Raw genomic sequence first — 16,648 nt, forward strand, 5'->3', positions numbered from 1 at the left:
TTAAAAAAGGCGTTCTTTTAATTATTCTTCGATTACAGAGGTCATAATTCACATTACCATTTCATGTTGCCATTGTGAATGACCGGTTACCTAGCAACGCCTTAATCAACCTGTCGACGACTAAAGCTAACAAGCTAGCTCCGCGAAACTGCTTGGAAATTTATTGTGTCCAGAAACAATTATTATAATATTGCTTTTAAATAATGGATGTAGAACTCAGTGAGGAAGAACTGCAAGATCTGTACGCTTGGATAGATCAAATACCACTGTCCCGGACCAAAAGACACATCACGAGAGACTTCAGCGACGGAGGTACACAACTGAAGCTTGTTAAGGCTAGTACGGTAGTACCTCAGGAGGAAAAACATGACCTAGCTAAACCGCCACTTATCTGGAGCTACATTCCTCTTATTCTGGCTGTTTGAGGCAGTCGGTCAGCTCAAATGTCTGTTTGTTTGTTTGTTTGCTCATGGACCGACTGTTTGTTTGTTTCCTGAGCTGTAGTGATGGCTGCTGAGGTTGTAAAACACTTCTTCCCACATCTGGTGGACTTGCACAACTACTCTCCTGCAAATTCAACAGCCCAGAAGCTCAGTAATTGGCACCTCCTCAACAGGTATCATTTTTATATAATTTATTTATATAATACTAATAATAATATTCTGATGATGTCAAAATTACTGTGTGACAGGTAGGCAAAATAAAAGGCTTTAATTCAAGAATAAGAATAGTAATGGGTGATACCAATCATTTTTAATTCAATGTGATAACTTTTGGTTCCAATTTTAACACCACTACCATACTAACATTATATCACACTGGCCACCAATAATAAATGTCTTACTAGTAAATAGAATTGTGTAAAATACAAACTTATACTTTATAGAAATATTGATTCAGTAATAATTTGTACATAAATATTAGTAAAATTACAAAAAAAACAGCATTTAACAAATATACTTAAATTTTTGTTTTTTTTTAATTTTTTTAATTTAAATTTTAATTTTTTAAATTATACTTAAATTTCTTAATGAATCCATTTCCAGTTTCGTAGTAGTGCAGTCTGGTGATATTCATCCACCCACCCTGAGAAGGAAAAGACTTAGACAGAGAAGATAAACTGAACTCTGTTTAAACTCGAGCATGAGACGTGAGAACCAGGCCAAACAAACACTTTCCCTGGACACTTATATGTCCCGCCACCTGACCATAAGTCTTCACTGCACCATATTGACCTCCATGTTGTTTATTATCACCAGGCATCATCAGTGAAATCACCTCTAACTTGCCATTGTTGTTGTTAGTTTGCTCAATCAGAACCAGCTGTGTGTGTGTGTGTGTGTGTGTGTGTGTGTGTGTGTGTGTGTGTGTGTGTGTGTGTGTGTGTGTGTGATCTCTTTGTGGACAGGAAAGTGTTTTCCAAGCTGAACTTTCATGTGTCTGAGGAGACCGTGAAGGGGATTGTCCTGAGAACAGCTGGGGTAATACTGCCTGTACTGAGTGGCCTCCGCGAGAGTATACTAAAGAAACTAGAGCTCACTACAGCAAATATACCAGTATGTATGGTTATTGTCTGTGTGTGATTTTTTTAGCCTTCTAAATGCTGGCCATATTTTATTCAATTGTCTTTCTTCCATGTGGACAATAGAGCCAATATATGAGCATTGTTGCGGGAAATATTTTTAATTACATTTATCTTTTTTATATTAGGATTTGGAATATTACGACAACAGGAACCAGCAGATGCCTCGTGCAGGTGAAGTAGCTTCTCTGTTCCCTCCAATACTTTTGATTTCTTTACCAACGTGGAGAGTGTATACCTCCTCCCAGGTGAACTTTACTATTTCAGGCTGCAAGCAGTGATGAGGCAGAAGCATCACAAGTCCATCAAACCTGAACATCTGATGTCTGCTGTCACAACTTCATCAAATCATCAGTAGAAATTGAGTGTGCTGAATCAACAGGGATGGAATGACTGCATCTGCAGGATGTATTCTTACTGTCATAAGCTGACATAGACAGTTCATAGAAACAGTCCAGACTGCAAAGTCCAAAATCAGCCTCTTTTTTTAGCACAGGAAGGGAAATATGTATAATTTTAGACAATGCTTTTTTTAGTGCTGCATCTACTGGTAGATGGACTCATTTTTATATAGCGCCTTTCTACCTTAGCGGCACTCAAAGCGATTTACAGTGTCATCTCATTCACCTATTCACACACACACCTACGCACTGATGGTGGAAGCTGCCACGCAAGGTGCCACCATACACATCAGGAGCAATTATGGGTTCAGTATCTTGCTCAAGGACACTTCGACTTGGTCACCAGGGGAAGTGAGGATCAAACAGCGACCCTTCAGTTGCGAGATGGCCACTCTACCTCTGAGCCGTGCAGCCCTACTGGTCCGCTGACAAACTCCAAATCAGCATACTGAGAGAAACATAGAGAGAAATAATGTTTTCCCAAGATCTCCGCTGTCTGTGCTCTCAGCATTAATCCCTTCCAGAGATAGCAGCCACCACACAGTCCTGATTAGAGAATGTCTTAACCTTTTATTTTGGGGGGGGGGGGGGGGTGGTTTGTCTCTTTCTCGTTTCCCACTCCTCATCTATCCCTGAAAATATCCTTTAAAACTGGCCACAAGCGTCCTCTCCCGTCCACAATTAGACCCACATCTCAGGTCTCTGTATCAGCTTTTAATATCAGCAGATGGCTGTTGTCGCAGGCCTGAGGTCAGCAGGACTTCAAGGCCTCCCTTTCTCCATCCCCTAATCTTAGCCCTCCTCTACTCCCTCTTTCTGTTTGTCCTCTTCACCTCTCCTCCTCTCACCATCCTAGTTGTGTCATAAGATTTACTGGATGAATGCCTGAAGGTTTTCTAACAACAACACACTTTTCTCTCACATGTTAGGTTGTTGTTGAGGGAGTTTCTCGGTTTTGTTTGTCTTTCAGACCTTCGTCAGACTGAAGCCAAAAATCTGGCTCAAACGACAGAAGAGATGAAGAGGGAGGAGTGGAGCAGACAGAAAAATGGGTAGGACTTTGAACACTAAAAACAAAGTTGCAGCAATACCTCAACAGCAGCCTTAATAATAAGTATTTGTTTTCACTGCACAGCAAAGCGCAGCAGGAGAATGAGCATGCTTTGTTGGCTTTGCAGGAGACAGTGAAGGTACACACACACACACACACACACACACACACACACACACAAACTCGCTTCAATTCAGGAAACACACAAAACATCTAAAACCAGCTATTTCATACACACACCAGCTGTAATTTTGCAGATGTGTGTCAGAGGGGCATTTGGTTGTGTGTGTGTGATATGCGTCACCAGCTGTGTCAGCAGTGGTAAGTGAGTCAGTATCAACTCAGCGGATACCATCTGTGGCAACATCTGCATGTTAAGAAAGAAGCAGAAGAAGTGCACAAATGTGAGATCAGTTCCTTTCTTTTGTCATTACACATTGCCCAGTGCTTCATAAAGTCACCTCCTGTTGCTTAAATATTTCCTTTTCATCATCGGCGTGTGTGTGCGTGTGTGTGTGTGTTTTCTGTAGATCCTCCAGATGAAGGTGAGCAAATTAGAACACCTGGTTCACTTGAAGAACCTGCGTATTGGAGAGCTGACGCGACTTCTGGAGAAGTGCAAAGCCAACGGGAAGACATACTGATACAAGCAACAGTCGTATTTAACAAGCATACGTAGACCTACTATTTAAAGGAACGCGCCAACTTTTTTAGGAAATATTCTTATATTCCGCGAGCCACAGATCAAAACAATGGAGATACCCTTTCTCCTCTGCACTGCATTCGGAAGGAGAGGATGAGGAGGATTACTTCTGGACAAGGAAACATCCTGAACCTGATCTATTGATGAAGTTTGAGGGAGGTATAATAACATGTCCCACCAACTAGATTCATTGTGCTAAGCTAACCAGCATCAGTCTCAGCTCCCCAATGCAGCCCAGAGGAAAGAAGGGCATCTGTCCTCTTTTCTGGAGTGATGAGCAATAAAAAAAAAAGGTTGTGTGTTGCTTTTTGTCTCAACATCAGCAGCAATGCACTTTGTAATGTTAGTTTAAGTCATGTTGCAGATCTGACATACCCTACATACGTGTCTTGTTTTCTTAACTTAAATTCCTGCTATTAGTTCCATTGTTTGACAGAGACGTATGCAGTGTAAGGTGTCATGAGGCCATGCTTTATTTAATTTGCCATTCAAATGTTTTTACTGTATTGGTTTACGGAATACTTTTCCATAGCTAAAAAATATTTTGGAATATCTTTAGATATTCTGTATTATGTGTGACTGGCTTTTTTGATAAAAATGTGATTTGTCTCTTTAATAACTGTTTACTGTTCTGTGCGAGGAGTTTATTTATCTTTCTTACTGCCAAGAGCTCAATAAACCAACTATCCTCCTTCAGTTTGTCTTTTGGAGCAGAGCACAGATTGGACACTTTGAAATGAACCAAATGCTGCGAACTCAATGGTATGCAGCGCTAGGTTTACACACTATGACTGTGCTGCCTTGCAAGTCTAAAATTACATCTGTCATTTTCTGTATAACTGTTGTTCCTGTTTAATTGGTCAAAGATAGAACACAGTTTTTATTCACCAGATTTCCCCTGGTTCGAGCTCTCAGGATGAAGCTGACAGATGATCAAATGTAGCACAAGACTACTGAAAGCCTGTGGTCTCATACAGAATCAGAATCTTCTTGGGTGGGTTACCCCATTTCCTGAAATGACATCAGATTTGTATCCCACAGTGTGGCATCAGATCCCATATTATCTGCTGCTGGTGTGGTTTATCAGGAGATAATCAAAACCTAATCAATCAACCAGCATTATTACACACAGATCAGTAACACTTTTAGAGATCATCCACCCAAACTGATGTACCACTGTAGTATACAAAATAGGCCACAAATGCACTTTTGATTCCACACCTATTTAATTATGTTGCACATTTTCTTCTTAATTTAAATTAAACAATGTTGACCTGACTCCAACCCCCGCCTCTCACCCGAAGGCTGCTGGGATAGGCTTCAACCCCCCCCCCCCCCTTTACAGGATAAGCAGTAGAAAATGGATGGACATGACTCCAGCTGCTGCCGACCCAAATCACCTCAATGATTTATCTTTCCATGCAGGAAAGAGTAAATTTCTAGAAGAAACAAAACAATGTTAATAATTGCTTTTGTATATTTATGATCATGTAAAGATCATAAATAATAGATGTTTTTGCCCCCTCTCATCTTTTTTCTTCCATAATCCATCACATCCAGGACACTTTCAGTTTATTCTCTTATTTAACCATTTTGGACATCCCTCTCATGTGGCACTGCAAGATCTCAAGTGAGGGAACAAGTTATTTTATTATTTTGTGGCCATGAAGCAATCAAATTGTGGAACAATTTATTTGTCATGGCCACAAATTAATCCAACTGTTGGAACAAGTTATACCTTGTGGCAACAGTTTAATCAAAACATGGGTTTAAGTTATCTGCTAACCTCAAATTAATGAAATGAAATTTGATTAAGTTACAACTTGTGGTTTTTGTTTTAATCTCTCTGTGGCTACTCTGGTGCTTTGTAACATGAAGTAGACGTTCTGGAGCTTTGCGGTCACATGATATTGTATATTCTATGTTGTATCTATATGTTCTTGGTCAGTTCTGAAGATGCAGGAGTAAGAGATGAGCTTGATAAGATAATATTGTATATTCTATGTTGTATCTATATGTTCTTGGTCAGTTCTGAAGATGCAGGAGTAAGAGATGAGCTTGATAAGATAAGAGTGAGATTATTTTGTCAGTTCTTGTTTTCAAGATTGACATTTGAAGTTCATCTTGATGTTTGAATGTGGGACAAAACAAATATGCATGTACAGCACAGGAGGATAAAGTTAGGGGCTGAAATGATGCAGGCATTTTGGAAAGCATCATGTAGAGGAGAAAATGAAAGAATAGCAAAGGTAAAGTGTGTGTGTGTGTGTGTGTGTGTGTGTGTGTGTGTGTGTGTGTGTGTGTGTGTGTGTGTGTGTGTGTGTGTGTGTGTTTTGCTCCAACACACAGGACTGGAATGTTAGGGAACACTGCAGGACAGAGCAGCTATTGATGAGGGCGTTGACTGCTGCTGAATCATAATCATTATCACACTGCTGTCTGGGCTGTCTGTTACGGATTTACACCCCTGGACACAGAAATGAAGCCCATCCCTCCATCTCTGAGGAGGGGCTTGCTGAGGGATGGTGGAAGGACCCAGCACGATCAGTTGATGGGAACTCAGAGGAAGGAAAGGGGAACACGGGTTCATCCAGGAAGCAGCAAACCCATCCTTGACCTCATTTCCTGAGTGAGGGCATGTTAAACTTGCTGACTCCATCCCTCAGACACCAAAGGCCACACAAAAACTCTCCTCACTTAACAAAATGAGGATGATTGATGATTGTTTACACTTGCAAACATGCTGAAATAAAAAGGGTCAGAGTGAACACCCTCCCTCCTCCTGGGAATGGGACGTCTGTGTTGTTTTAGTGATGCCAAAGGAAAGAAGGAACTGTTGCGGAAGCTGTGAAAGGCAGCCATCATGACTAAGAGGTCACAAGAGGAAGCCATCCCTCATTTGCTCACACAGACTTGGATCACACGTACACACACGCACACTGGTTGTTTCCTGCCGAGCCTCGGGGAACAGCTGACTGGCCCGGCTGAGGGCAGGACCTGGGGCCCTGGATTCTCTATAGAGGACTCTCCCTCTCTGCAGACACACCAGACTCTGTTTCTGTCATATTTACGACACATTTATTAGGTTGAAAGAACAGCAACCATGTGATAGATGTGTTAATGGAGTTCATCCTAGTATTTTCACAGCTGCCCAGCCACAAGTGAGAACATTTGAAACAGAATGAAATAAAATTTTCTTTAAGTGTGGGCATCTTTCATTTTTTAATGCTTAAAATGATTAGTTTCTTTTATACTGAGTAATAAAATCCTGTCTATTCATGATGTCAGTTCTCCCCCTGTTGGTGGCTATATAAACTACATGTTTCCCATAGAAGAGGCTTTCAACAAATACCTCTGCCACAACTAAAGGTATTCAAATCCTTCTGAAAAGTAACATCATCACAACAATCGCAACGTAAGTGACAATCTTATGTGAGTAAAAGAGTAGTCATGCGAGCGAGTTAAATGGTTCCCAAAATTATTTAAATCTTCATAGTAACAAAACGCCCACTGCATGATTCGACCGTGTTACAATTGACAGTTCTAAAAGCTTGTTTGATGTGATAAAAATGTAAAGGGAATATTAGGAATATTTTCCTCTGATATTAATCAATTTGCGTAGCACTACCAGTCCAGTGGAGGGTATTTCAACGCACAATGTACCTGTTAACAATGTTCAACTAATATTTTTAAATTTCCATATACCTGCTCAGAAGCTGAGCCATAACAGGAGCACAGGACAGCTCATATCCAGGTACAGCCCACAGAGGACTGAACTGTCTAATTGATGACAAAAATAAGTTAAATGGACAATTGGTTATGTCTAGTACATTTAAAGCCATGTTAATTTCATTAGTTATATGTTTGTCAGATGCCATGTTTATTTTTGCTTTCAACAATTTATGTCCTGAAGCTAGTGAAGTCAGTGATAAGTTAAAAAAACAAAACACAAAGACAAAGCCAAGGCAGGGAGAAGAGAGGTACCAAAATAGGTTTTATTTGACATAAGAACATTGTCAAAACATTTTTGCATATAAACTTTTTTTAAAACAAGAAGACCATGTTTAAATTTCACAGATTGTACAAAATATTAACAAAAACAAAATCATTTTCATGAGTGATTCAAACCCCTCTTGCATGTTTATTAGAACCCCCACCACCACCACCATCACCACCACAGCGAATGAAGAGTGCAGCTTTTCGCTGCCATTCAGAGGTCAACGTAAACAAGTAGTATCCACTGCTGCTGGTCGTGTCCTTCTCAGCTCAAGTCAACTGAGGCCAGACACGCTTAACAAGTCTCCAGGTCAAGTTAAAATGGAGCTGTGGAATTAAACCATTGTAAATGGAGGCTTGAACTGTAGTTGTTGGAAGTTTTTTTTTTTTTCTTTTTTAAACTTAAAGCAATTTTAAGGGTCAACATAAAACTAGCACCAACTTGCATCTTGCTTTACTTCAAGCGTAATCAATTTTCAGCTTGAAATAGAAGAAAACTCACGTATGTGTAGAACTGCAACTCTAAACTATTTTTCATCAAATATGAGACAATATTGCAAGCTTGTGAGCTTCATTTTGTTTAGCAAACAATGAAAAACTTAACAAGTGCAGTGGAGCATAACTTCTGTTTGGATTATTTCTACTTTGGACATTCAGACAGGAAATAATCAAAACATGATTTATTGCACCACAGATTGATTCTATTTGCATGTGGTGTTTTTCAGTGTTTGACATCAATAACTTCCATTTTCTCATCATTTGTCCCCATGTCCTCAAACCAAATTAGTCAACAACTTCGTTCACGGTGTCACCATATTTAATTACAGGATGTCATCAGCCTATACACTAAAGGAAGACGGAGAGCATGTCCTAGATCAGTGACTGATGGCTATTTATGAACATACGGTATGAAGCTTTCTAATGCTCTTATTGGCATCTGACACAAATTGGAAACCTGTGAACCAATCCTTAAAAAAGAGCAGTCAAATTACCTGAGAATTAACATTTAGTCACGTCTTAATAAGCTCCAAAACATCAAACTTGGCAGATATTTGCAGGCACAACTGTCATTATCATCATTATCTGAATCAAGCCACTAAATAAAGCCCAGAATATTCAAAACCCATAAAAGAGAAGACAACTTTCAGATGAGAGAACCACTTCTACTCTTACAGAGCTCAACAGTGAGTTCCCACTGTCTGAATGGTTCCAGAAGTAAATTTCTCATTCAATTAAATTATTGTATAAAGGGGTTGTATACAAGAAATCAAGATGAACAGCGAGCATATGAATTATGATCATAAAATACTTAACTCGGGAAAAAAAGACAAGAAGAAGAGATTCAAGGGCAAATTTACAAGACTGAACTCACCCTCGTGTGGAACTACTCACCCTATTAGGCATTGCAAACGATGTTTCCAACTCAGCATTGTTTACCATAACGACATCTCATGACCAACTGACCATTTTGTTGCAATGCAACATGTTACTGATGTCAATGGATATAAAATATCAAAATATTGAATGTTTCTCATCAGAAAGGACAATCAGGTTTCTACAGCCAGGTTCCTCTCAACCGTCTGCAGGAACTTGTGAAACTCCAAATGGCTGGCAGTGACAAATTCAGTTAACATTTCCATGGTAACATTTCCATGGTAACTTAAGCAGCCAGAAACGTTGCCGATACACCTTGTGGAATTGTGGATAGTGTAGTAATCCTCAACAAGTTTACTAAAAAAAAAAAAAAAAAAAGACTCTTTTTCTTCAAATGAGGTTGATGTATGGATCTGCGGCTTGTACTGGAGCAGATGCCATCATTCACAACCTGCTCGCTGATGGGGAGTCAACCTTGGATGGTTGCACAAACTGGGTAATAAGCAACTCCTGTATGGAGATTATGAAAAGGTTTTTCACTCATGGAACCTCACTGTTGAGCTTTATTTTTCTCATACTAATACCTCAACTCTAATCAGCTTTTGGAGGAGTAAGTCCCATCTTCTTGCAGTGTAAGTCCATCTTCACTCGAGTGTTCTTCACAGTAGACGCCACAGCAGCAATTAGTGCTGTATACATGTGCTGGCTGCTCTTCACTCAACTATCACTACAACCAACGCTGCTGTTATAGAAGCTGTGTCTCATAACCTCTCTGAACTATTCATCCACTAGCAGCATTTGATATGAAGTGTGATCCAACTGTTCTCGCTGACTTGTTCAGCATGAGAGAAGATGGCCGACACAATCCAACCCATATAACAGACACCTGCATGAACCCGCCTGCTTTGAACATAATTAGTGTCACCTGTCAGATTCCAGTCCTGCCAAACCAGAAATTCATCTTCTATTCTAAAAGAATCATCTTGCATACAATCCACAAAATGAATGTAAATTCAAAAGCAAAGTTAAACACTGCACTGAATGCAAGCACATGTAAATTAGGGCGACTACTTGCTGTCGCCGTGCAGGCAGAAGCATTTATTATGCTTTTCATTTTCAACTATGGCATCTTTCATATTCCTAAATAACATCTTTTTCCAAAGTGAGGAAGGATAAAGAAAAAAAATACACACATTCCCTTTAACCTTATTCTTCCCATCTCTCGCAACTGTTTGTCCTTCACCTTAAATATTCACACTCGTTCTGTCATTTGGATTTAAGACTAAGGAGTGTTGTTCAAACCAAACTTCCCTGCCATCATTTTCAGTTCAGTGCTCGCAACCTCATCGAGACTAGGTTCTTGTGTCCTGTGGCGAGGTGGAGCTCAGTGGCCCTCTAGTTTCACTTTAGGCAAGTCTGGCTCAACTTTGGGCAGATTTGAAGAGTGCGCTGACTGTGGGGGGCTTATGTTTCCCTCCACAAACATGTTGGGGATGTCCTGGCCAAAATAGATCTTACTGTTAGTGGCTATGGCCTGGTACTTCATCAGCTCCAAGTACTCCGGGGTTAACTTCAACTGTAAAGACACAAATCAGCACAGGTGAGGATTAGATGTAGCTGCAGTGTCTGACTTTTATATGTCAAACTATTTATCGACATCTTTTACTTGGTTTGCTTCAGCAAACTTGGCGGCTGTGTAGAATTCTGCATCGGCTCTAGCTTTCTCCCTGGCAAGGAAGGCGCTGTCTGAAGGAGATAGACATTACAAAAGAGGTGATAATGACACAACAAAACATCCATGTCACAGACAAACAGGCATGACAAGTAGTACAACTGACCCTCTATTTCAGAGATCTTCTTCTCAGTTTCTTTCTCCATCACCTTCTGTTGGAACTGGATTTCTGCTACCTGAGCCACCTTCTGAGCCTCTGTTGAGAAAACAAACGTGAGCTGGGGGTCATCATGGTGAGGGTCACAAATAAATGACTAAAAGAAAGAACATATGCAAATATAACCAAGCTATAGTAAAAGTAAACACATTTACCAATAATGGCTTTCTTTCTCTCGGTCTCCGCTTCCTTTTCCACCACCTTCTGAGTCTGAGCTGTTATTAAGAGGCGAGTCTTCTCTGCTTCCCTACACACACACACACACACACACACACACACACACACACACACACACACACACAAAACTAAATCGCAAATATTTTTCTTTCTGCGGCAAACTTGCTGGGAGGTCAGTGGCCAGACACTGACATGTGAACTACAAGTGAACTGGCCATAACTGATTTAAAAACTCACATTAGTTCAAAGTTCCTCCTGATGGACTCTGGAATCTTTGGCTTTGTAACTCGGACTGCCTAAAAAGGACATACACGGACAATTAAATAAGTTAGAAAAAAAAATTTATCCATGTAAACAGACATGCTGCCATGTAAACTAACTAGGATGGTGACCTGTTTTCAAAAAAGCCTCAAAACAATTCTGTCCTTCCCTTACCTGAACACTTCTTAACTGTTGTAAAGCCCTGAAAATATTAGGAATAAATTGTTGGGCAACCTTAACACCTTCAATGTGCCTTGGTATAAAATAGATAATATAGTAAAGACATAAGTTCTAAGCTACCTTTTACAAATATCTTGTGTGCTGGCTTCCTCGATAGAGAGGAACTGTGTTTCACCGTTTTGGGCATAACTGACAAAATCTGCATCACCAATCTTCTTCGTGCTGTTGCTGAAACCCTCCAATAATCCACCAGCAGATGATCGCAGTGTTCTTGACAGAATGTAAATAATTGGGGGGTTAGCAATGTAGCTTCCTTCTCGTCCATTAAGGGCTTTGAATGTGAGGAGCAGGATGTTAAAGTCCATTCTAAATGTTATAGAAAATCAGCGAAGAGCAGCTCAAACTGGACTAAGGTGTTCTTTCCTCATGGTTCTGTTCAACAGCCAAGCTGCAGTTTCAAATGAACTCATGTCCCCAAGTAATTTTCTGTGGAAGCCCAGTAAAATGTGCTGAACAATAGTCTAACCAGCTTGAGACCAAAGCATGACTCAATTACATGTGCTAACAGAGAGTCACAACAATAACTAATATTATTAGCTGAATACTGCCTGCTGTAGTCTTGCTTTTGCTCTCGAAAATTACTGTCTGCATCTCTCTTTAGTATTCTAGTCTGCACCGAAGAACCTCAATTCCTCATGACCTGTTCTAAGCTCATTTCGTGACATCCTTTGGACCTTTGCTTTTACACAATGTACAGTATTTTACTACATCGGTACAGAAATATTCCATCAGCAGTAATCAAAGTATAAGTTAAGATGCAGCAAGGTAAACTATGAGGTACCTGTATTGTAAGTCCTGGGGCCATAACATTCAGATCTTTCTGCAAGGCAGTCTTCAAGTTTTCATCAATAATATCTGGAGAGAAAAGAAAAAAACCCCATTCATTTCAATACACAGCATGTGTGTCATACGTCATGTATTTCAGGATCAAACACACAGCATATTTTGCTTTCTCTGAGTTGATATAACATGATGGTCTTTCATTTCATTACACACATGTACTGACCAAACAACTCAATGTAGACCTCCTGCAGTGTGTGCACACTGCAGAACTGGTTGAGTTCGTGGTGGATCTTGTTGAAAATTAAAGTTTTATCATAATCAGCAGTGTAGTTTCTCACGATATCCACAACTGCAACAGAAACAAACTATTGTATTGCAGAGCTGATGCTGAGTCATTCAAATAATGATCTTTAGCAATTCAGTGAGGACATTTCGTACCTGCTGAGGGAACCAGCATGTTGACAACTTCTATTCTGTCGAAATAGATCATCACGCCACCACTGTGAAGAAAACCGGAAAAATACTTGTGTTTTCCTGACGAATCTCAGAACTACGCAACTCAAAGTTAAAATACTGTGTTTTTTACCTTGTTCCACAAGGCACATTCTTGATCTCATCAGTTTGAAGAGTAGTCTGAAATATAAGATGACCGTAAGCTTCATGAATAATGAAATATGCAGAACAGCTTTTGACAAAGCCATGGACCCACCCACTCTCTGTATCACAAACATTACAACATAACCTCAACTCTAAACTTCACTCAGTCCATTCTTGACCTTGAAAATAGCAGAAACTGAAGATAGTAAGTTCAGCCATAACTTGGGTCAGCTGATGACAACTGAACCATCTTTATTAAGACTGAGCAAACACCATTCATGTGACAGTGACCGTGAGATGGATTTTAGGGTTCAAATTCAGAAAATGTCTGCACAGCGCTGAATATGAACAAATGAAAGGATTTCATAAAACAGCTTTCAATGGGAGAGAGAAAAAAAATATTCTTCAATTTTAGATATGAAGTATGTATAATAAAAACCCAAGCATGATACACTGCACTCCTGTAATACTGACCACCAAAAGATTCCATTTGCAACATATTAAGAAGCAGGATAAATGGTGCATGTACCCTTTTGCATTGACGTGTGAAATGAAGTCACTACTGCTGCGGTTGAAAGATAACTTTTGCATACTGGAGCTGATTTATTTATAGCAGATATCACTTTGGTTTTCATGTGTAGCAACTAACTGTTGACTCTTACTTCCTCATGCCTCAGTGACAAGGAAGAGTCTCTCTTGATAAGTGAGGTTACCTGCACTGATCTGTAAGTGGTGATGAAAGGCAGCATTATGTGATATCCAGGACCATTGGGAGCCATCAGCAATGCTCCACCCCTGAAGGGAAATACAAACTAATTATTTAGAGTGAGTCCTCAACATCTGATTATCTAATGATTACATGTACAAAGGGTGGACTGCGGAAAACGGCAGAACAACACTGATTTGGGTTAAAGAGTAATCTAAGAGGGTGTAGTTCTGTTTTTCTTTAATAATATTACATAGTAAAAACAACGTTGCTATTATTTTGTACATTTTATAAATGTCAACTATGAAGGTTATTTATTCTATTTGATTTACTGGCTATACTTACATGCACTCATTAATTATGAGTTTGGGGCTCATCCTCAAAAGAACAATACTGAGACCCAGCTGTTTGAATGACTCGGGAGATGAATGCACTAATAATTCTGTTTACATGCAGCTGCACATATTCAGACTGGCTAAGCTTGTCAGAAAGAATGAGGGTGGAAGGAATATTCACTCATTTTCTTCCTTAAAGTAAGACACACGAGGATACTTTGCAGTTATGATTTCTCCTCATGTTTATTCACAAAAGAGAAGTTAAATGTGTCAAGTAGCAGTCAACGGTTCCTTTAATGATGACTTTTTATATGTGATAAGACTCTGAATGCATTTTGGAAAGTTGGATGAGTTACAATGATTTTTTAGCAAATCACATGGTAGAAATAATCCAACCCATTTCTAAATGTGGACATGAATAGGCAATAACTACGATGATTTTCCAGATATATCCAATTATAATATGATTCAAAATATTACAGGAAATGTTATTACTCGAATCATTAGCCCCATTTTATTGAATACCTCACTGAAATGATAATGTTGGGGGGGGGGGGGTCAGGACCACATAATTGTTTTCTTTGGTTTGCTTATTAAAACTGCAGCGCCACAATATTTAATTTAAAGTAGTGTTTACACATAAGTATAAAACTTCAGAGGTAGCCTTACACACATACTGAATGCATATACCGAATACCCTGTATACATGTCCTAAAACTTGACAAATATAAGCATGCCTCACATCTTTTCCAGAAAATGCTAAATTCAGAGAAAAGACAAATTCCAAGAATCCTACTTGAATACGCTGTTAACATGGCCTTCAAAATAGTTGGAATCATAGTGAAATGTAAATGCATGTAAAATGGCCAATGTTTCCCTCAAGTTAATCACAGTAAAATCTTACTTCCAGGTAGGGATCAGTAATTTATCGTCCACCCCTATAGTGGATCCATCATATTACATTTGATTAATTTCCACAAACAAGGACACAGTTACTACCAGGTACAGGTGTTTAGGTTACAGTACCTGTAATACACTGCAAGGTGTCCTTCCTCTATCTTGTGAATGGAGGAATGTAGCAGGATGGCCGTCACTCCTGCTATTGCTGCAAATACAGCCCCTACATGCGGCATCGTCATCCTCACAAGCTCTCACCTACGGCCAGAGACATACATGTAGATGTCATGGAACACCTGAGATTAACACCAAACTACCACAGAAAGAATAGCCATTTAAAAGTTTTACATTATGCCCAGTTTGAAATGTGTTGTTTGAGATGTAATCCACAGATGTTCCTGACAATTAAATACAACATAAGTAACAATAAAAAATATCTTTCAACAGTCCTACATAAACAAACAGGTAAGCAGGTTATAAAACCATCCTTACGGAATATACTTGCAAAAACAGATTCTGACAATAACGTAAAGAGAACTTTTAGCATTGCATCGATAAGAAAATTACTCTGTATGTTAGTGACTTATTTATGGTGTCATTCATATTCTCGGAATAGATGTCACCTTGCAACTTACTAAATTTGACTGCAGACAAGTGTATGTTCTATAACGCAACCCATGGCTTGTAGTCAACTACTTCATGGAGCTCCAACATGAATTTCACGTTGAAACATACATGTATCTCGACAGTAAATGTTGTTATGACTTATACATGTTTTAAAAAGTACGAATGACACTGGGTAGCTCATAATAGTAAACTGCCAACATTACAATTTACATCGACACGTTGGGAAAGCTAACGCTTCCGAGCGCTGACGTTAGCTTACAGAATGACTTGAAAGAACCTACAACATAAATTTCTGTCAACGCATACAATAGCACGTTTGCATCACAGACATGCCTTTCACAATATATTCATTAAAGTACCATTTATTCCAGTTACAGCAAATGCTAGAAGACCGTTTCATTTCGTTTACTTGGCATGCTCGCTAGCAAGCTGGCTAACGCTCGTTACCGGGTAGGTTTCGAGTTTGTATTTAGCTCGTTGCAAAGATTAGCTCTCTGAACAGCTAAGCTCAGACAAATGAAAAAGCGCAGCTAACGATGTGTTTAAATATTTTAAAAAGTATATGACTAGGTTAGAGATAAATATAATTACCACAGTCTTGAAACCGTTTCCACTCCCCGTTTTATTATTCATCGACCCATCCCCCTCACCCGCCTCCCACAGGTTACGCTCGCTCGCGCTTTTACATGTTTACAGTGTGTTGCGTTCAGGAACTGCCGGAAATGTTTTAGCACAGAATTAGTAATTATCTATATTACATTATGAATTGACTATTGTCAATAGAATTGATATAATACATGTGCCTTAAACACAAGACAGACATTTCGATATATATATAAATATTATAATATAACATTTAACGTATTATCTATTTGCTAAAATGTATATTTCATTTCATTTACTTCCTCTCTCATGTATTTATTTAAAAAGGAAGGCAAACTGCCACGTGCAGCGCCGCATTTGGATGTGTCTGAAGCTTGGAGCTTGACTTCCCTACGATTCTCCTACAAATGGGCCTTGAGCTTGTTT

At 39.3% G+C, this 16,648-nt stretch overlaps 2 protein-coding genes across 5 annotated transcripts; one reads left to right on the forward strand and one right to left on the reverse strand.

The window, feature by feature from the left end:
- Positions 1 to 72: 72 nt before the first annotated feature.
- Positions 73 to 4,445, forward strand: spef1 (sperm flagellar and cilia associated 1). Of its 2 annotated transcripts, XR_015109504.1 has the most exons (8): positions 73 to 312; positions 505 to 616; positions 1,409 to 1,556; positions 1,711 to 1,756; positions 2,954 to 3,035; positions 3,119 to 3,173; positions 3,342 to 3,438; positions 3,565 to 4,445. XR_015109504.1 is itself a non-coding variant. In XM_086180758.1 (7 exons), the coding sequence occupies exons 1-7, from the start codon at positions 204 to 206 to the stop codon at positions 3,676 to 3,678; spliced, it is 666 nt and encodes a 221-aa protein (XP_086036884.1). In that variant the 5' UTR covers positions 75 to 203; the 3' UTR covers positions 3,679 to 4,441. The 2 variants fall into 2 exon arrangements, 1 of the variants encoding a protein (XP_086036884.1); XM_086180758.1 differs by lacking the exon at positions 3,342 to 3,438 and having other exon boundaries at positions 75 to 312; positions 3,565 to 4,441.
- Positions 4,446 to 8,544: 4,099 nt separating this feature from the next.
- Positions 8,545 to 16,312, reverse strand: erlin1 (ER lipid raft associated 1). Of its 3 annotated transcripts, none has more exons than XM_086179557.1 (12): positions 16,211 to 16,312; positions 15,122 to 15,250; positions 13,768 to 13,849; positions 13,044 to 13,090; positions 12,896 to 12,957; positions 12,681 to 12,806; positions 12,456 to 12,529; positions 11,411 to 11,469; positions 11,152 to 11,243; positions 10,946 to 11,035; positions 10,774 to 10,853; positions 8,545 to 10,683 (listed from the first exon to the last, which is right to left on the reverse strand). In XM_086179557.1, the coding sequence occupies exons 2-12, from the start codon at positions 15,232 to 15,234 to the stop codon at positions 10,492 to 10,494; spliced, it is 1,017 nt and encodes a 338-aa protein (XP_086035683.1). In that variant the 5' UTR covers positions 15,235 to 15,250; positions 16,211 to 16,312; the 3' UTR covers positions 8,545 to 10,491. The 3 variants fall into 3 exon arrangements, with proteins under 3 accessions (XP_086035683.1, XP_086035684.1, XP_086035685.1); XM_086179558.1 differs by lacking the exon at positions 16,211 to 16,312 and adding an exon at positions 15,979 to 16,143; XM_086179559.1 differs by lacking the exon at positions 16,211 to 16,312 and adding an exon at positions 15,628 to 15,646.
- Between the last annotated feature and the right edge of the window lie 336 nt (positions 16,313 to 16,648).

This window comes from Aulostomus chinensis, chromosome 16 (genome assembly GCF_037954235.1).
Source record: "Aulostomus chinensis isolate RoL2024-O1b breed Wild chromosome 16, RoL_Achi_v1.0, whole genome shotgun sequence".
Lineage (NCBI taxonomy): Eukaryota > Metazoa > Chordata > Actinopteri > Syngnathiformes > Aulostomidae > Aulostomus > Aulostomus chinensis.